Source organism: Xenopus laevis, chromosome 5S (assembly GCF_017654675.1).
Source record: "Xenopus laevis strain J_2021 chromosome 5S, Xenopus_laevis_v10.1, whole genome shotgun sequence".
Classification (NCBI taxonomy): Eukaryota; Metazoa; Chordata; class Amphibia; order Anura; family Pipidae; genus Xenopus; species Xenopus laevis.
The window spans coordinates 92,006,620-92,028,426 of NC_054380.1; the positions used below are offsets into that span (position 1 = coordinate 92,006,620).

General features: G+C 37.0%; 1 protein-coding gene across 1 annotated transcript in view; it reads left to right on the top strand.

Moving 5' to 3' along the window:
* Positions 1 to 17,500, top strand: part of LOC121394113 (IgGFc-binding protein-like) — a 90,994-nt gene extending 73,494 nt beyond the window's left edge. Inside the window, exons 88-104 of the mRNA XM_041564118.1 lie at positions 5 to 149; positions 244 to 485; positions 733 to 897; positions 2,362 to 2,489; positions 2,989 to 3,257; positions 4,963 to 5,171; positions 6,221 to 6,359; positions 7,693 to 7,943; positions 8,578 to 8,707; positions 9,610 to 9,778; positions 9,882 to 10,055; positions 10,498 to 10,628; positions 12,263 to 12,462; positions 13,258 to 13,396; positions 15,607 to 15,744; positions 16,083 to 16,185; positions 16,875 to 17,500. Of these exons, the coding sequence (XP_041420052.1) occupies positions 5 to 149; positions 244 to 485; positions 733 to 897; positions 2,362 to 2,489; positions 2,989 to 3,257; positions 4,963 to 5,171; positions 6,221 to 6,359; positions 7,693 to 7,943; positions 8,578 to 8,707; positions 9,610 to 9,778; positions 9,882 to 10,055; positions 10,498 to 10,628; positions 12,263 to 12,462; positions 13,258 to 13,396; positions 15,607 to 15,744; positions 16,083 to 16,185; positions 16,875 to 17,085 (2,943 nt within the window). The 3' untranslated portion in view covers positions 17,086 to 17,500. The remainder of the gene's footprint in view (positions 1 to 4; positions 150 to 243; positions 486 to 732; positions 898 to 2,361; positions 2,490 to 2,988; positions 3,258 to 4,962; positions 5,172 to 6,220; positions 6,360 to 7,692; positions 7,944 to 8,577; positions 8,708 to 9,609; positions 9,779 to 9,881; positions 10,056 to 10,497; positions 10,629 to 12,262; positions 12,463 to 13,257; positions 13,397 to 15,606; positions 15,745 to 16,082; positions 16,186 to 16,874) is intronic.
* The last annotated feature ends 4,307 nt before the right edge of the window (positions 17,501 to 21,807 follow it).

Here is a 21,807-nt window from a genome sequence, read left to right on the forward strand (position 1 = left end):
TCAGCTTGGAGAAAGCTGGTTCACTTATGATAACTGTTCTGAACGCTGCACATGTAAACAAAATAATTCAATTGACTGTATACCATGGAAATGTGGTGTGTTAGAAAAATGCCAGTCCAAGGATGGAGTTCTAGGATGCCAGTCATCTGGTTGGTTTTTTTTATCACTCTGAATACATTCTGGAAAAAAGTAGTTTGTTTCTGTGGAAATAATTTGTGAGCTTTTTTTAATGGTTTATTGCAGGAAGAGCTTCTTGCCATGTGTCTGGAGATCCACATTTCTTCACCTTTGATAAAGTAATGCACAGCTTTATGGGTACCTGTACCTACACTTTGCTTCAAGTCTGTGATCCCCAAAATGTAATCCCTGTGACCATCAGTGGGAAAACTGAAGAGCGTGGACAACGTGCTGCATCATACCTTAAGGAAGTTTACATTGATATCTATGACATACGCATTACTTTGCAAAAAGCCAAAACAATTATGGTAGGTATCAGTATGCAGCACACATATATATTCTGTTAACTCATTACTTTTCATCTAAATGATGATGTAAACTGCCAATCGGACTACTTCAAGGGGTTGCACCAGCTCATTTTTTAAAACTGAATTTGCATGCAAAATGCATTTTTGTAGAGGTAAATGCATTAATTTCAGAAAACTTTAGGCAAATCATTACAACAGTCTATTTGGAGCAGAAACATAATAATTCATTGTTTCACTGTCATAAAAGGTTCAAAACCAGCAGATCCAAACACCATGGTCTGAGCATGTGAGAGGCGTTTCCATTGGGACAGTTGGGCTGTATTCTGTTGTGGAAACTGACTTTGGACTGATAGCAAAGTTTGATGGAGACCATTACCTTGAAATCATCCTCCCTGAAGCTTACTTTGAAAAGGTGAAGTCATGCACTATACTGTATGTGTGTTTGTAAAATATCCTTGCCAGTCAGTCAGTTAGTTCTCAGTTCCCCATGCTAGATAACTTGAATATTAAAATAATGCATGGCAAATGTCTAAAATAAAAAAGAAGGGAAAGAGAAAGGAAACACGCATTAATTAGATCTTTTCTTTCCATTGTTTGACTTGCTTGTGGTTAGTATTGCTTTAAATTTGGTTCCCTGAAGAAGAATGAAACTCAAAATCACTGCAGGGTTCCAATTTGTTCACTAGCCTTCAGCCCTGGATTGGCACTTCAGTTCTTTAAAAAATGCATCATCCTGAGTTACTTTCATGCAGAGTCTGCAGTTACTATTTTCTTGCCTTCTGCCAGACATGCCATGAGCTGCACTGGATGGGCCCATGTGTAGTACAGAACTTCTTAGTCTATGTTGTACTGTGCATATGTATAAATTGGTGCAGGGTGTATATGGGAACAGGTAAGAAAATGGCAGCTCAAGCATAAAGCTACCCCAGAATGGTGCATTTTTTTAACAAAGATGAACACCAGTCCAGGATAGAAGGTTAGTTATAGTCACTGCAGAGTTTGTGAGAAATTTGCATCCCCCATTTTGGGCTATGTTCTCCAAATGAATCTTATACTTAACATATAGCCTATACACATGAACTTCCCAAGTAATTTAATATGCCAACTGCATTTTAAGAACTATATTTATATAAAAGCTGTCTCCCTTGTACAATTTATACTAGTAACATATAAGTTGTTTTTATTGCAAATATAACTGAATAAAATATATACATAATATCTGAAGGTAGCGAAACAGAATTGCCCTTCCATAGAATTGAAAGGTAATTGCCTGGATCAGGCCAGTGAACTTGCTGATCACGCCTTAAATTTAAAAAACTTTTCTGGTGAAACAGTGAAGGTAATGGGGTTTTAATATTAATTAGAAATAGAAAGCTTTCATTTAAAACAATGCTGTCCCACAATCTAATATGCACAAATATCCTGTGATTTATTAATATATAGGAGTAGCTTTTCAGTGTGTTTTAATAGTGTTTAATCCACACAGTGATGGAGTGTTCTACCTTTTTATCAAATACCTTTTCAGGTATCAGGTGCTATACAGTGTACAGGCTCATCTGCCAAGGGCCACATCATTAATCCAATAATCCAAAATTGCTGCAGCACACTGATTCAAAACTATTAGTGCAGAAAGTGCTTTATTGATTCAAATATTAGACATTAATTCTCGCAATGTTTTGGGCCACACTGGGCCATTTATGAAGCCTCTGGGCCATGGCCTTGATAAAGTGTGGCCCAAAACGTTGGCAGAATTAATATCTAGTTTCTGAGCCAATGAAGCACTTTCTTCACTAATAATTTTGAATCCTTTAATAGTGTTTAATGACTTCCCATAGATTGATGTTTTTCCAACCAATGTTTGTTTTTATAAATGCAGGTGTGCGGTATGTGTGGTAATTATAACCACAGACAGGATGACGAATATCTTCTTCCAAATGGTCTTCAAGCAAGAAATGTAACACACTTTGGTAACAGCTGGAAATCAGAGAAAGACAGCGACAAAAAGTAAATACTTTTGCATAAATTAAATTTATTTTTTTATTTTTTTATTAACAAAGGACTCAGGGCAATCAAAGGAGCTAATATCCACCCAGTAGGATCCTGCACTTTGTCCTTTGTGCCTTTTGTTGTATAGAAATCCATGAAACAAGCACCTAGGGCACTATTACTACCCTTATATTTGAGCATCACTACATTATATTGGTGTTTTTTTACTTTTTTTCTTAATTCTATAAATCATTTTATCTGTGATCTTCATTTAATCTTTCTGCTAAAAATTATATAAACTTTCCATAAAGGAACTTTTAGGGTGCATGTTTTAGCTAAAGCATTGTTATAATAAACCCTTATACAAGCCTTTTTTCTCTTATACAGCTTTAATATTTTTCCTGTCCCATTTTTCATATCCATGTAATATAAACACCCATTATATATTTATATTCAAATATGTATTCATATATTTTGTTCTATTATTAACTAAAATAAAATGTTGTTGTGCCTACAGTTGTGTAGATGATACAAGACAAGACCTTGGGCCTCCATGCAAGGCTGCACAATTACCAGCAATGGAAAATCAGTGCAATGTTCTTCTCTCAGACACCTTCAAACCTTGCCATCATGTGATCGACCCACACCCATTTGTTAAGAGCTGTGTTTATGACATGTGCAGATACAATGGCATGCAGTCCACACTCTGTGCAATAGTACAAGGCTATGTTGGTGTTTGCATGACACACGGAGTGAAGCTTAAATGGAGAAGCAACAAACTGTGTCGTAAGTACAATAATTAGAAGCTGAAATTAATTAGAAGCTAAAATTAAAAAGTTCTAGCTTTATACATCTGATATGTAGTTGTGTATACTGTGGGGTGACCCTCAAGTAAATATGACCATCCCATGTTATATGTATTTAGGAATCCCTTGTCTATGTTAAAAACATAAATTCTGTTTCAAAGTCCTTTGTGTATGTGAACTTTGCTAATAGAGCAAGCAACAGGTTTCCATGCTGTTCCTATTGAATGCAAAGTTTTGCATTGTGAACATATGTTGTAGGTGTAAGGACTCTTGTGATCTAGTGGCGGCGGGAACCCTGCTGCGACTCAGACAGGGACGCCTGCCGCGTGCGTCCTTTTCCTTGCTGTGCTGGCTTCCCTATGGCGCGCGCCGCGCACACTTCCGGGTTTTAGGGGCCAGCGTGGTGACGTCATCGCACAAGGGCGCGAGATTCAAAGTATTTAAAGGGACCTGTTGTTAGGTTCTATTTGGAAAGTTCCTAGGTGCCTTGATTTGTTAAAGCTTATTATTTATTACTGGTTTTGACCCTTGCTTTGCCTGTGGCTATTCTGATCCTCTCCAATCCTGACCTTTGCCTGCCTGATTACTCTGACCTCTTCTATTCTGACCCTGCCTGCTTGTGACTACTCACCTCTCCAATCCAACCTTTGCCTGTCCTCCGGCTATTCTACGCTCTCCAATCCAGATTCCAGCCTGTCTGGCGATTATCTGCTTGTGCTGGCCCAGCCTGCCTGTTCCCGGTGGTGTTCCTTCCAGTATCCTGGTGAGACGATCGTGCCCCTTTGCTCGTGTCAGAACCGTTAGCTTAGCTCCTCTCTCAGATAAGACCTGGCGGCATCCGATTAGCCGAGGGCTCCTCCCAAGGTGAAAGGCGGCGGTTAGAGGCAGAAGTGAGAGTCTAGACCAGGGAGCTTAGCTTGGGTTCTGGATATAGGGTGCCGAACGTGACAGTAGGGTTCTGGCCACAGGTTAGTCTAGCATCTTGAATGTTCCAGTGTTCTAATTGACTATAGGTTGTACTTATCACTGCATAGGGTGTGCTGGAGTCGGTTAGACATACGTTATGCATGGACAGCCAACATCAGTGTATTAAAGGACATACCAACCAAAAAAAAGGTTTTTGCCTAACAAAAGAAAGCACAATTATAAGCACATTTCCAGTATGGATTTATTAAAAACTGTTAGTGCTATAAAAGTTATTTGTCAATGTTATTGCTATTGAAAGCAGCATTTGCTTAACTCTTAGCTGTTACTTTTTCAACAATGTTGCAGAAACCAGTCTTCTCCAACAAGACAGGCCTGTCAGTCCAGTCAGTCCAGTCAGTCCTGTCAGTTACATTGTTTTAAAAGCCAGAGCCACCGGGGCAGACAGTAAAAGGGGACAGACAAACACTGCTTTCACTAGCAATACATATACAAATAACTTAAGAATGATAGAAAATGTGTAATGAATTTATATTGTGAAGTTGCTTAGAATTAGGTTTTATTGTTCATAAAAAATTTTTTTGAATTGACATGTCTTTTAAAATGATATCTGCTTAGTATATACAGACATGGATCATGGTTAATTGTCCCAGTAATGTGATAACATCCACACTTACAGCAATGTGCTTTTTATTAATATGTCTGCACTATTTAGCCTTAGAATAATGCTGACAGCTTGATTAAATGTTTCTCTCTTCCAGCTTTATCCTGTCCTTCTCAAAGTCATTACACAGACTGTGCATCATTATGCCCTGCTACGTGCAATGACATATATGCATCTGCTGTTTGTGACAAGCCAGAAGCCTGCACAGAAGGCTGTGTCTGTAATGACGGATATGTGCTTAGTGGAGACAAATGTGTCCCGCTCAAGAAATGTGGATGCAGAGATTCCAAGGATAATTACTATAATGTAAGTAACGATTAATATGTTTATTACTCACCTGAGGGTGTACTACATGTAATGCTCAGCTTGGTGCAATACTAATCAATCATTTACATAAATATAGCTGGATTGGGCTTCTGAAATACTTAATTTCATAGGGACCCAAATAATAGGATTTTGGTAAATAGATGTTTTTAGAAAGTACACCAAAAATAACCCTTTTGTAATTGCTGTTTTTACAGTTTTCTAGAACTGAAGTTTAAAGTTTAATGTCTGTCTAGTATTGCAGTTTAGTAATCCAGGCACAGATTCTGGACTATCCCAATTTGTTACATTACTTGATACATTTCTCAGCGGCATCTGTAGAATGGTCCTCCCTTTAATGAAAGTTCTGTTCAGCAGAACCAAATATGGCAAATGCATCAACTAATGTATCAAATTAGAACAGTTTACAGTCACCAATATCCCTCCCACAGCTGCTCTAGAGAGACACGAGAAAGTGAAAAACAAACTTCACAAAATAGAAAAGACATTAACTTTATCCCCATATAATGAATCATTCTCATCTAAGTTGTTATTAACATTGACATTTTGGGGCAGATTTATCAAGGGTCAAATTTCGAAGTAAAAAATACTTCGAAATTCGACCATCGAATTAAAATAATTAGATTTTTCACTGAATTTGGCAATTGAACAGTCAAAGTTAAATCGATTAAAAACGATTTTAGCGTACGATCGAACAATTTTACTTCGATGTGTTAAGACTTAGAAAAATGGTCTAGAAGGTCCCCATAGGCTAACATAGCACTTCAGCAGGTTTAATTTGGATAAGTATTGAAGTCGAAGTTTTTTAAAGAGACAGTACTTTGATTATCGAATATTCAAATTTTCGAACTATTTTTACTTCGAATCGAATTCGAAGTAAATTCGAAGTCGTAGTATCCTATTCGATGGTCGAAGTATCCAAAAAATTACTTCGAATTCACTTCGACCCTTGATAAATCTGCCCCTAAATTTTTAAAAGAAATAGGATGATGAAAATAATAAAAATTCACTAATTCATGTTTTCCCTGCAGGTTGATGAGACCTGGCTAACATCAAACTGTAAAGAAGTATGTCATTGTAATGGAGCTGGCAAAATAGTCTGCAAACCTCATGGCTGTGCCCATGGAAAATGTGGTCTAAACAATGGCAAATATAACTGCAAACCCACAGGTACTATATGTGCAGTGGTGAATAAAATCCGTGCAGCAAGTTATTAATCATTTCAATTTAAATTTTATGCTATACACACCTGTCAATCATGCTGAATTCTGATTTTGGGACTTCTAAAATGTTGAAATATTTGTAGAGTGATTATAAAGAATGATATTTAAATTAGGGGTGCACCGAATCCACTAATCACCCTAAATCCTTTGTGAAAGATTCGGCAGAATACCCAACCAAATCAGAACCCTAATTTGCATATGTAAATGAGTGAAACAAGGGGGGAAGTGAACTGTGTGCGCATAAAAAATGTTTGACTTCATTGTTTGTTTGATGAATAGTCACGTGATTTTTAAGATTCGATTTAGCCAGGCACTTGGAACCGAATCCTGGATTCGGTGCATCACTAGTTTTAATGACAGATTCTAGGGCTAAATTACTAATACAGATGCTTAATTGCACAAGTGCAGTTTTCATCAGAAACCAATCTGCAATAAGCCTGAATCAGTCTGCTGCATGTAAGAAAAGAGATCTGGCTGGTTACTATTTGCAACTACACTTGTATAATCTAGCACCTGTCTTCCTGTGTTGCTAATTGAACCCTTGTATTTTAAAAATCATTATAATATAGTTGTGGGATGTAATTATACTGTATGTTATTGTGTGTACACGTGTGTACATTATGACAGAAAAGAGGGATCCTCATATATATATAGTGAAGGCACTCACCAAACATTGAACTACAAAATTTTATATATATATATATATATATATATATATATATATATATATATATATATATATATATATATATATATATATATATATTCAGTCTACATCTAAGACCTTTATCAAGACAATATAAATATATAATGTATAATTTTTTTACAATCTCGAGCAGGCGCACTCAGTTCCGGACTCCTTCTGTAAACGTGGGTGCAGGGTCAAACATTATTACAGGCCCACACTCCGATTTGTGATAAATCAATTTGCTTTTATTGTGTACATTTCATGCATTTGTTGTTTTAGCCCACATTAGGGACTTTTTCAAGGATCCTAATGTGGGCCAAATTGTAAAAGCATATTGATGTATCACATATTGGAGTGCGTTATCAGTTATAAACGACGCTTAATGATGTCATTTTTTCCACATGACTCACTAATACTTGTGTATTTTAATAAATAAACAGCCAAAAGGGTGCACTCCATTAATAAGGTTGATAAAGGTTTCTGGGACCGAAACATCAGTTGTGTTTATTTCATATAATTGTTTAAAATGCCTCTATTACCGTTATAACTGCCCCCATTGTATGACTTGAATCCTCCTGTCCTCTTTCTACAGGTTATGCAAAGTGTCATATTACTGGAGATCCACACCACAGTACTTTTGATCATCTAACACACCATTTCCAGGGCAAAGACAGTTATGTGCTGACTCAGACATCTTCTGCCTTGCCTGATTTACTACAACCATTTTCCATTAAAGGCAAAAATGAGCCAATGAGCAAATACAGTACATTTACGCTGATAAGAGAGATGCATATTGAGGTTTATAATCACGCCATAATATTTTCACAAAAGAAGAAATTTACGGTAAGTTTTGCCAATCTTCCATGTAAGATAACATGTCACCCTTCTAATCAGCTGATTTTGAAAAGGTGAGACTTAGGCTTGGGCGAATTTTACCTGTTTAGTTTTGCCAAAAATTCGCCACCTGCGAGAATTCGCCGACACCATTAAAGTCTATGAGCGTCAAAAAAATGTTGACCCGCGTCAACATTTATTTTACGTGCGTCATTTTTTTGACGTGCACCGCCATACAAGTCTATGGGCGTCATTTCCGTGGCGAAAAAATCCGCCCATCCCTGGTGAGACCATCTGCTCTTATACTTTGTCCTGCAATTAGGCAAGCAGAGGAGGGATCTCAATATTTCTTTATATGTTATGTGTTTGGTGTGAACACCCTTGTAACAAATAGGTCATAATAGGACTTCTCTTTATAGTACTCAGCTTGGAAATGGGAGTTGAAAGAGTATTCATTTATTAAAAAAAAATTCTACCATAGATTGAGCTCAAATATAGTCAAGCAGGACCATGTCTGAATCCTGGATAACTGAAAATGGAAAAATAGATGGTTATTAAATATAAAATGTTATCATATTGTTGTCATTTGACATCTATTGCTATCTCTTATCTTGTTCTAATTTTACCATCTCTCATTGACTAGTTGGATGGTGTAAAGACATTGCCTCCAATTAAACTTAAGGAAGGAATACACATATATCAGAGACCATCAAGAATCTACCTGGAAACTGATTTTGGCCTTTCTGTTAGCTTTGATGGAAACCAGAATGCAGGTAAGCATGGCCATACTGTATGAGATATGCACAGTTTTACTACAGGTATGGGATCTGTTATCCGGAAACCCGTTATCCAGAAAGCTCTGAATTACGGAAAGGATGTCTCCCATTTTATCCAAATAATCCAAATTTTAAAACTGATTTCTTTTTTCTCTGTAATAATAAAACAGTACTTTGTACTTGATGCCAACTAAGATATAATCAATCCTTATTGAAAGCAAAACCAGCCTATTGGGTTTATTAAATATTTAGATGATTTTCTAGTAGACTTAAAGGGGTTGTTCACCTTCAAGATAACTGCTAGTATGATGTAGAGAGTGATATTCTGAGACAATTTGCTATTGGTTTTCATGTTTTATTATTTGTGGTTTTTGAGTTATTTAGCTTTTTATTCAGCAGTGCTCCTGTTTGTAAGTTCAGCAATCTGGTTGCTAGGATCTAAATTGCAACCATGCATTGATTTTAAAAAGAGGGAACCTGAATAGAAAAACAAGCAATTAAAAGTAGCAATAACAATACATGTGTAGCCTTACAGAGCATTTGTTTAAGAAGGGGTCAGTGATCCCCATTTGAAAGCTGGAAAGAGTTACAGGAAGAAGCCAAATATTCTAAAAAACTATAAAAAATAAATAATGAAGACCAATTGAAAAATTGCTTAGCATTGGTCATTATATGACATACTAAAAGTTTTCTTGAAGGTGAACCACCCCTTTAAGGTATGAAGATCCAAATTACAGAATGATCCATTATCTGGAAAACGCCAGGTCCCAAGCATTCTGCATTACAGTGCCATAACTGTACTTTTTCAACTACTTTTACATTATTAACTGAACTCTCCTGTACAAACACACACATACATATATTATATATCATTCTGTATGTTTCTTTCTTCCCTTCAGAGATTACTGTGCCCAATACACATAAGAATGTCCTAGAAGGTCTTTGTGGAAATTATGATGGGCGAAGTTCTAATGATTTTAGAACGCCAGATGGTTCACAAGTAAAAGATGTGGTGTCTTTTGGTGAAAGCTGGAAAGTTAAATCATGGAAATCAAACTACAGAAATAGGTAAATATGCAATTATCTGTTAGATTTTAGCCTCTCACTCACAAAGTCTAAATATCTGAAGGAAATGTAATTTTACTTATCCTCTATAATCATTTTCTTGAAGGAGAGACATTAGATTAAGAGTGGAAGAGGATATTTTGGACACGGGGGACAATTTAGCCTGCTCATCCTCAGAACTTGCTTATTTGAACAGCACATCATTCTGTGGAATGCTTAGACATAATAATGGACCATTTCAATCTTGTCATGCATATGTTGATCCAGATGTCTACATCATGTAAGTATTCTAAAAAGCAATATGTGTTTATAAAAGTTTACTACTGTTAGGAGCATTCTAATTATAATCCTGCAGCTGCATGCATCACCCCTTATATTCCAGTAACCCTATGACAATCTGTAAATGTGGCACTTTAAAATGATCAGTTTGACTGGGCAAGGCCTTGTTCAATTACATCAAAGTTATTTTGGCAAAAGTTGGCACTAAAGAATGATTTAATTTTGCACATGTGTAAATCTAAATATAAGAAATACAGAACTATTACTGACTTGTTATACTGTATCTAGAATAACTTTCCTCTTGGAAGGAGGAACACAGAAGGGTTTGTTTATTAGAATGTGCACAAAATTATCCCCAATTAATACTGTATTGTATTTTTTTACTATGGTGTGAGAATAATAGAATTTACTGTATGCTGATGTCCCATTTGTTTTTGTTAAAGGAACTGTCTTTTTGATACATGTGCCGAATTTGGAAATATGGAATTGTTCTGCTCTAATCTTGAGCAATATTCACTTGCTTGCCAGGATAATGGCACTACACTTGATGACTGGAGAGAAAGAGTTGGCTGTGGTAAGCAAAACAACATTAAGGGGCTGATTCACTAAATTCGAGTGAAGGATTCGAAGTAAAAAAACTTCGAATTTCGAAGTATTTTTTGGGCTACTTCGACCATCGAATGGGCTACTTCGACCTTCGACTACGACTACGAATCGAAGGATTCGAAGTAAAAATCGTTCGACCATTCGATAGTCGAAGTACTGTCTCTTTAAAAAAAACTTTGACCCCCTACTTCGGCAGCTAAAAGCTACCAAAGTCAATGTTAGCCTATGGGGAAGGTCCCCATAGGCTTGCCTAACTTTTTTTGATCGAAGGATATGCCTTCGATCGTTGGATTTAAATCCTTTGAATCGTTCGATTCGAAGGATTTAATAGTTCGATCGAAGGAATAATCCTTCGATCATACGATCGTAGCATTTGCGCTAAATCCTTCGACTTCGATATTCGAAGTCGAAGGATTTCAATTCCTAGTCGAATATCGAGGGTTAATTATCCCTCGATATTCGACCCTTAGTGAATCAGCCCCTAAAACTATTTGATATATATGTATATATATTAACCACTTGTCTTTTCACCTAATTGGATTAGACAAATGTATTTACAATGATCTCAAACTCAGAGGGTTACAGAAAAGCCAACTCTAGTTTTATAAATACTTCATTTGCAGTAATTCTGTTTTTCTTTTAAAGGGATCTTGTCATCGGAAAACATGTTTTTTTTTAGTTAATAGTGCTACTCCAGCAGAATTCTGCACTGAAATTCATTTCTCAAAAGAGCAAACAGATTTTTTTATATTCAATTTTAAAATCTGACATGGGGCTAGACATTTTGTCAATTTCCCAGCTGCCCCTGGTCATGTGACTTGTGCCTGCACTTTAGGAGAGAAATGCTTTCTGGCAGGATGCCGTTTTTCCTTCTCAATATACAGATGAAGCCACTTGGATTTGTGAGTTAAATGCGTCATGACTCAGAGTTAATTGAAGAAACTGTGTTATCTAAAGTTATCTTAACTCATTTAATGCATTTAACCTTTTCATTAGCATACCAAAGCACCATTGTTCACAATGGTGAATGCTTTAATTAGATGGGATGTTATGTCACAGTTTTCTGTGTTAAATGAGATAAATGGGATATCTGTGTTTAGTTATTCTGTGTCAAACAGACAAACCAAAGTGGCTGCATCTGTAACTGAATGCGTCTCAGTGAGACATGGGTTTTTACTATTGAGTGTTGTTCTTAGATCTACCAGGCAGCTGTTATCTTGTGTTAGGGAGCTGTTATCTGGTTACCTTCTCATTGTTCTTTTGTTTGGCTGCTGGGGGGGAAAAGGGAGGGGGTGATATCACTCCAACTTGAATTACAGCAGTAAAGAGTGATTGAAGTTTATCAGAGCACATGTCACATGACTTGGGGCAGCTGGGAAATTGACAATATGTCTAGCCCCATGTCAGATTTCAAAATTGAAATAAAAAAATCTGTTTGCTCTTTTGAGAAATGGATTTCAGTGTAGAATTCTGCTGGAGCAGCACTATTAACTGATTCATTTTGAAAAAAACATTTTTTCCCATGACAGTATCCCTTTAAGTATATATTGCACATTAGACAATAACCCCAAACTTTTATTGTGCTTTTGTTTCTGCAAACAGAGCTTGCATGCGGACCTAACAGTGAGTACAGCAAATGCATGAACGCCTGTCCTGCTTCCTGTAGTGATATGGCATCAGAGGCAGAATGTGAAGCCCCTTGCTATGAAGGCTGCCAGTGTAGTGACGGTTACATTCTTAGTGACTTTGAATGTGTTCCCTACAAGGAATGTGGAGTCACATATCTTGACAAGTATTACCGGGTAAGACAAGTCTGTTTGAACAAGTTACATTCATGTAGTTCAGTTTCAGAGCAATGATTGTTTCAGATTTATCATCATGTTAGTAGATCACATCATAGCAGACTTAAGCATATAGCAACTTCAGGTTTTGCAAAATTAAAAGTTTAAAAGGGCCTAGTGGATTTGACATTGAGCAGCGAAGAAACATCATGTTCAGCATAAGACTCTTTTACAAGGTAGAGTTGAAATCCACCTCCAGCTCCTTTGTAACAATTACCATTAAAAGCTGGAGACTACAAGATATACTTTATACAGAATCTTCTGATTAAGTCATTTTTGCTTGTGGAATCCATGAATGCCTTCAAAATAAATACATTCATTTGCAAGTGCAAGAGTCAGGGTTACAATGAAAGCAGTCGAAATGCAAAACATAATTCTGTTTTTTTGACAGCAGTGGCCCTTGCAAACTAATATAGTCCAAATTCCAGACAGTATAATAACCATAGTATTCTATAAACAATCTAAACAAACTTTGCTACTAGTCTAATCACCTATAGTAACTAATCAGCATGAATTATTCACTGGCCACTTTCAAACTAAAAAGCCTAAAATAATATTAAAAACATAAGTTGTTCTTCAAATATTTATTTAAGGTATTAGAAATAGTATTTTTTTATTTTATCGAATGTTGTTGATAAAGATACTGCTGCTTCATTTTGCAATCCTTTAAAATATTATTGAAAAGCGTATGTCAATTGGTGGAGATGCATAAATGCAAGTTTGTTCATATGATCATATTATATTTGACGTTTGCAGTATGGAGAAGTCTTCATCACAGATGACTGTACTCAGAACTGCACTTGTACAGACACTGCAGCTGTAGTTTGCTTTGAGATCCAATGTAAGCCTAATGAGATCTGCACAACAGCATATGGAATCCGAGGATGCTATATACGTAAGTATTCTAAATGCCTGTTTCCATTGAAATATTAAAATGATATACTTTAATATGGTAGCTGATTTTATTCAACATTTCGATAAATAGATTTAAAAAGGCAAGTAAACTTCATCCTTCCTATCCGAGGTCTTTGGACCCTTTCAGTTCAGGCCCCATTTTTGCAATGAAAGCAATTGACTCATCAGTTCTTAACAATATCAAAGACTTGTGAATACCTGACATTAGGGGGCAGATTTACTAAGCTCGAGTGAATACTTCAAATAAAAATTTCAAAGTATTTTTTTGGGTACTTCGACCATCGAATTGGTCAATTTCGATCGAATTCGATGGAATCGAATGATTCGGATAATTCGAAGTAAAAATCGTTTGACCATTCAATAATCTAAGTACTGTCTCTTTAAAAAAAACTTTGACTTCATACTTCGCCAGATTAAAGCTACCGAAGCCCAATGTTAGCCTATGGGGACCTTCCCCAGCACTTTTCTAAGTTTTTTTTGGTCGAATAAAAATCCTTCGACCGATCACTTAAAATCATTCAAATCGTTCGAATTCGAAGGACTTTACTTCGAGGGTCGAATTCGAGGGTTTTTCAACCCTCGAAATTCGACCCTTAGTAAATCTGCCCCTAGGAGAAAATTTCCTATAGTTCCTGGAATTAACAAAACTATCATTTAATCAACAAACAGGGGGTTATTTATTAAAGTCTGACTGCCAAAAACTTGAAAAATTAAATTTTTTTATTCTTAAATCTGAATTTTTAGTGAAAAAAGGATTTATTATGCCCTGAGGATGGAAAAATTCAGAATCCATAAATTCGGCATCTCAGACCTGCTGAGGTTGTATATAAGTCAATGGGAGAAGTCCTGAAGATATCCTGATTTCCGCTGCATTTCTCGGTTTTTGGGCAAAAATCTGAAAAAAATGATTTTTTTCCCAGCGGAAAATACAAAAAAATATATACAATTCGAATTTTTAGATGATTTTCACAATTTTTTCTAGTTTTTTTCCCGAACTAGAAATTTTCGGGAAAATGTATTGATAAATAAGGGGAAATAACCCCAGAATATGGTCAGAATATATTTCAGAAAACAATGAGATAAATTTGGACTTTGGTAAATAACCCCCACAGATTTCACTAATTTAAGCCTGGGTCCTACCTTACAACACTTTAGGCTCCGTAGTTGGGCCAGCCAGTGTGTGTGTGTGTAATTGTTACCCATGGCTGGATAAGTTATCTTATGGTTTAACACAGGGAGGTCCAATCTTTTGGCTTCCCTGGGCCACATTGGCTGGGGCCACACATGAAAAACACAAACAATTTTGATTTGTAACAGTAAAGAAAATACACAGAAAAGAACTACAATACCAGATGGGGCTATGCACTGGAATATGGGACACCTGGATATCAAATAGACTTATTATTATATTATTACTAACTGGGCAAAGGGAAGAGTCTCCCCTCCTATATCATTTGTGACATGACGTTTCCTCGGGAACCAAGCGTTTGAAGCTGGCCCGCATTCATATCAATCCTGGGCCGCATGCGGCCCTCGGGCCACAGGTTGGACACCACTGGTTTAACACACGAAACTCATGGACGAGATTCAATTCAAGGAGAAAAAACTTTTCTCCTAATTCAATTCCAGTTTTTTTTCCCATAGACTTTAATGAATTGCACCTCAAATTGAATCTCATCCATGACTTTTCACAAGAAAAACTTTTCTCATTGAATTGAATCTGGCCCAATGTGACATAAGAAAATGAGTTGCAAGACTGGCTTTTATCCTGTTATGTAATCACTTGAAACAGGAACATTTTAGTAACTGGTATATTTTATGGTTATCAGTCTCTAAGGATGCCCTAAAAGGTAAGGGATTTAAGCTAGATTTGCCCATGTTTCAAGTAGGCAACACAGAAAGGGAAAAATTACTGTTGCACTCACTGTAAACACAGTTTCAATCATCACCAACTTACTTAGGAAAGGTTGCTGCACCACTGTCATAGAAATCATTGTTTTAATGGTGCTAAAGAATCCCATTAATTATGTTATCATAACACAGCACATGACAAAGTCTAATTGTAGTGACAAATCCAATGGCCACATTTCATGGCATAATATTTCCATGTTTCAGATACTGTAGAGAACTTGTTTATTAAAGAGGTTTAATTAAAGCACTGCTGTCATAATCTGTCTTTTTCCATTGTAGCTGGGCCTTGCCTTGAAAACCCTTGTGAAAATGGTGGCACATGTGTTGAAGCATCTCTTGAAGTAAATTCTATTAGAGAAATGTACTGTGTGTGCCCTGCATCTTTTTCTGGAGACTTCTGTGAAGCTGAAGATAAAAGTAATTATACATTATTTATATATATATTTTATAAATATTTATATACATAGAAAACAAAGAAGACGTTATTAGCATAATGTGAACATAGAGTATCAATACAATAGCCTAGAACTTGGAATATTTGATGTTCTGGAACAGAAATATTGCCTCCAGAACCCCATAGCTGGGAACTCCTGATCGATAGTAAATGAGCAGGTTCTTCTTGTGATATAGTTTTTTAAAACTATTGGCAAATAGTTAATTGTCATCCTACAACAGAGAATGGAGATATGAATAGCTAATACTCATGTTCAATAGACACAACGTTGTTGATATCTGTGTTTTCTTCTTTGTTACAGCATATGACAACAGAGTTATTTACATTGTGATCGGAGTTGTGGTTGGAATTTTGGTTATCGGTTTTATCATTGGTTTTGCTGCCTTTTGTTTCATGAGAAATCGGTAAGTACAAACAGATAAGGGCAGAAGTTGGATGTATAAGATAATTTACTAGTGAAAAAAACCCCCTCTAAAAGTCTAAATGGATTAAAATGGTCCAATAGGATCAGCGAAGCTCCCATTGACTTCTATAGCTTTTACTTTCTGAAGTTTTGTACTAGAGGTTTTTGTGATTTTTACACTTAGGGGTCAATTCATTAACTTCGAGTGAAGGATTCGAAGTAAAAAAACTTCGAATTTCGAAGTGTTTTTTTGGCTACTTCGACCATCGAATGAGCTACTTCGACCATCGAATGATTCGAACTAAAAATCATTAGACTATTCAACCATTCGATAGTCGAAATACTGTCTCTTTAAGAAAAAACTCCGACCCCCTAGTTCGCCACCTAAAAGCTACCGAACCCAATGTTAGCCTATGGGGAAGGTCCCCATAGGCTTGGCTAAGTTTTTTTGGTCGAAGGATAATCCTTCGATCGTTGGATTGAAATAGTTTTTTTGGTCGAACGATTATTCCTTCGATCATACGATCGCAGTATTCGCGCAAAATCCTTAGACTTCGATATTTGATGTTTGTGTTTGCTTTTGTGCTACAACAGGCTTTTCCATACCAAACTAGCAAACTGTTTTCTACTATAGGATAACTGTAAGACCATCTACATCAGAAAATAACTATTTCCCTATGTTATTTTTAGGAATAGTAAGAAATTCCTTCTCGAATCGCAGAGCTCTGAAGATGGAAGAGTTAGCTTGTCCAGAATATCAGTGAATCCTGGAGACACACCTACATATAATGAGCGAAATTTAATAAATCTAGCATTTGTAGAAGACAGTGCTGTGCCACAGTATGAGGATATAAATGTAACTAACAACACAAATGTAAAAACATCACACAGGAACAACTGAACAGAAGTCAACAGACAATGCAAAGGCATGAGAGAAAACCATCATGAACAAATACAGTTTAAATCCCACAGCACTTTTTGTAAACTTCAGAATAAAATAAAATTAATGAAATTATAATCTGGTATGTCTAGGCAAAAATCAATGCACTTGAATGCAATTGTCTTCATATTGATTTTATTGTAACTTGCAGCGGAGACTTATTTGCTTCATTTGCCCTGATCCGATGCACTGTTATTATATATTTTTTTTTTAAAAATTGTAATATGAAGTGTTATTTAAAATAAATTTATATATTAATATCTGCAAAATGCTAATCATTATCTTGGTTGGGTCCTTTAATCTGTACAAATACATTGCGTAACAAATGTAACATTTTTGTCCTAATTTTTCAAGCCAATAAAGGTTTTAGTGCAAACATGGAGCTTTCTTAAACATAAATTCTTTGTTTTTATCTGGCTAATGCTGGAGATCAGCTCTGCAAAATAAATATACTATATATTTGGGTTAATTTATTTATTTATTACATAGGTAATACAGATATTTCACACCATTACAGAGACCCCGTATAGCCCAGAACAATTTGTTTTCTTTCCCTTTTTATCCTTTATCGATATGGTGCAGGCCATATGCTTAGGGCTCAGGCCCTGCTTACACGTTTATACGATTATAAGTTAAAGTGAGGCAGAGGGATGCCTCCTGCCATAAACACTATTGAAAATCATTCTGGTCCACCAACAGCCATGGTTTGAAAATCCTTTTATATGGTTTAATTTGTAATAGACAAACATATCTGGACACCTGCTTGTGTAAAACCAAGGGTATTAATATGACAAACGTTCTTTCTTAGCTGTAAAAACCTTTGCAACATCCTTCTTTACTACATATTGGAACATGTAATGGAAATGCTCCCAATCATTCAAAAGTGCTTGAGTATGAATGTTGGGTGATGAGTTAAGTTAGTGCTCTTTGCAGATTAGTACTTCTACTTCCATCTCTGTAAATCAACTCTGTATGGACCTTAAAGAAACCGTTCAGTGTAAAATAAATCTGGGTAAATATATCAGTTGAGTAAAATAAAAATGTTTCTAATATAGTTAGTTAGTCAAAAATGTAATCAATAAAGGCTGGAGAGAACAGACATCTAACTTAATAGGCAGAACACTACTTCCTGCTTTGCAGCTCTCTAACTCCGAGTTAGTCTGCGACTTGAAGGGGTGGCACATGGGACTAATTGTTCAGTGAGTTTGCAATTGATCCTTAGTATGCAGCTCAGTATCAAAAGCAAACAGTTATGACCCATATGGCCCCCCTCCTGGTAAAGCAAAGCAGAAAATTCTCGCTATTATATTAGACATCCGGTCACTTCAGCTTGTTTATTTTACATTTTTGGCTAACCATATTGAAAATATGTTTTTATTTTGCACAGCCAATCTAATTACCCAGTTTTAATTTTACACTAAATAATTATTTTCATTTGTACGTGCATTCTTGTTGTGCTGAATCAGGAAAGAACATTTCCCAAACTGTTGCCACAAAGTAAGAAGCACAGAATTATTACGGTAAGAATGCTGTTGTATGATGAAATGGCATCTGTGTGGGAAACTATGGCTGTAAGGTTTGCAAATTTTGTATTTTGCGAAAGTGCACAATGAATATAATAGTTCTTACTGAAAATAGATGTTATCTTTGCTCCAAAAGATTACAACACCTTCAAGCACTTCTTAAAAGTGTGCAATTAAAATTTGCAATGCAATAAGAGTTTAAGGAAGAATATTACATTGTGAAGTGCAATTTTTTATTCTTATTAGTGCAGATTATTTCTCTTTATTACATTCCCCCATTAATGTATTATATTAATATTTATACAAGAGGGATCAAGAGTAAGGTTTGTGTAGAAATCAACATGCCACATTGCATTAAAGAAAGGGTCCAGCCAAGAAGAATCCCCCAATATATAATACTAATGCAACTCAAGACAACTAAACTATAATTAGAATGTGAATAACTATAGACTTTGTTTTTTAATCCCACCAATCCAAGTGCTGGAGCATCAGGTTTTATAAACACAAGCTTTTCATCCCACATTCCCCTGTGGTGGATCTTTCATGTGTTCCACTGCAGGGGAATGCAGGAAGAAATGCAGCCTATCCTTCCAGATCATTCACTGTTGATGCATTCTAGCTGCTTTTTGTGTCTGCAGAGTTATCGGCTGCATTTCCTCCTGCTGGGGTGTCCTGGGGCTCACCAGGACTTGAACTGAAGACTCACCCTTGCAAACTTAAAGGGGAAGGAAACCTAGTTGACAAAAAAACCCTCCCCCCTCCCGTGTGTTGCCCACCCTCCCTCCTCCCCCCTGGCCTACCCGTCCCTCTGGGCAAATGCCCCTAACTTGTTACCCTTCTGCGCAGGTCCAGTCCAGGGAGTTCACAGACGACATCTTCTTCCACGCGTTCTTCTTTCTGCTTTGAACGGCGTTTTGGCGCATGCGCAGTAGGAGCATTTCGCCGGTACGGATCAAATGCGCATGCGCCAAAAGTCACAAAGTACTTTTGGCGCATGCGCAGTATATCGTACCAGCGAAATGCTCCTACTGCGCATGCGCCGGTCAAAGCAGGAAGAAGATCGCGTGGAAGAAGATGTCGTCTGTGAACTCCCTGGACTGGACCTGCACAGAAGGGTAAGTAACAAGTTAAGGGCATTTGCCCAGCGGGACGGGTGGACAACACACCGGAGGGGGGGAGGATTTTTTGCGCCAACTAGGTTTCCTTCCCCTTTAAGTGTTTTTGCACCTTGCTCAACACTTTGGGGCAGATTTACTAAAGGGGCAAAGTGGCCGTAGCTAGTGAAAATTTGCCAGAAATCTCAACCGCAGGGATATTGCCAATTTACTAACAGGCAAGGACAATTCCCTAGCAAAAGAGACCATTGCTAGCCAGTTTTGCACCCTATTGGCAGGTGAATTTTCACGCAGGGAAACTGACGTTACTCCGCAAATTCACTAAAGTGCGGATTTAACGGAATGTTACCTCTTTCTCCAGAGTTTCCTTTGCCACCTTAGACCAGGTTTCCTTGAGACAAAGTATTAAACGAAACTCCAGAGCAGATGTTAAGGCTAATTGTGGTGTTCATGCAAATGGCCTGTAGATGTCACTGTGCTGATACTTATACTGTGCATTCTTCCTGGTATCTTAAAAGTGAAAGTGAAAGCTTACTGTTGTGTAAGGCCTGCATGAATCTGCTAATAAATCTGTGGGGTTATACTGTGCATAGGAAATCTTCAGTTTATTACCCACAAGCAAATGGAGATATCGAGCGATTCAACAGAAGTCTAAAAGAAGCACTACAGACAGCAAATCTTACTGGGAAATCTTGGAAAGTATTTACAACAGAGTTCTTACATAACTACAGAGGAACGCGGCATGCAACAACCCAATCATCTCCAGCTGAATTATTACATGGCAGACAGATGCGCACTAAGTTACATGTTGCAGACATCAAACATCCAAACATGTGCCTACAAAATCATCTACTGCTGACATTGTGAAATGTCAACAAGCCAAATGCAAAACTTATACTGACAGAAAACATGGTGCAAGAGAAGTGCACTTTCAGCCAGAAAACATGGTGCAAGAGAAGTGCACTTTCAGCCTGGATCTTTAATCAGAATTAAGAAACCAGGAATACTGAAACAAGGACAATCTAGATTTACTGCACCACTCGAAGTGAGACGCCAGCGAGGACCATACACATATGAACTGTCTGATGGATGCATATGGAATGCAAGTTGTCTTGCTCCTGTTAGATATATCTTTGGAGAAGCTCCATTTGATGAAGGACATTTTCCTACTCCTGATGTCAACTGCAATAGGCCTGAGGAAAGTGAACCTATAAGGCGTACTGAGAGAATCAGAAAACTACCTGCATGGACCAAGGACTATGTGATGTGAATAATGTATATTATTGCTTTAAAATGCATACTGTTTAGGGATGTAGCGAACGTAGGAAAAAATGTTCGCGAACATGTTCGCGAACTTCCGGGCAAAAATGCGAACGGTTCGCGAACGTCGCGAACCCCATAGACTTCAATGGGAAGGCGAATTTTAAAAGCTAGAAAAGACATTTCTGGCCAGAAAAATGATTTTAAAGTTGTTTAAAGGGTGCAACGACCTGGACAGTGGCATGCCAGAGGGGGATCAAGGGCAAAAATGTTTCTGAAAAATACATTGTTGACACAGCGCTGCGTTTTGTGCTGTAAAGGGCAGAAATCACACTACGTCACTCAGGTGATGTTTCTGGACACGGAATGTGAAAAAGCTCACACAGCTAGGTGGCACTTGGTTAAAGACTGGGCAAACAATGCCTGCAAGGGCAACGTATACAGTAGTGGATACGGAATATATTATTGCTGCTGTAAAAACATCACTCAGGTGATGTTTACGGACACGGAATTATTATTGTTATTTGTCGCAGCCACTGAAGCACAGAGGCCAGAAAAAATATGCCATATAAATGCTAAAAATAGTCATTTTTTTTGTCGCAGCCACTGAAGCACAGAGGCCAGAAAAAATATGCCATATCAATGCTGAAAATAGTCTTTTTTTTTTGTCGCAGCCACTGAAGCACAGAGGCCAGAAAAAATATGCCATATAAATGCTGAAAATAGTCTTTTTTTTTGTCGCAGCCACTGAAGCACAGAGGCCAGAAAAAATATGCCATATAAAT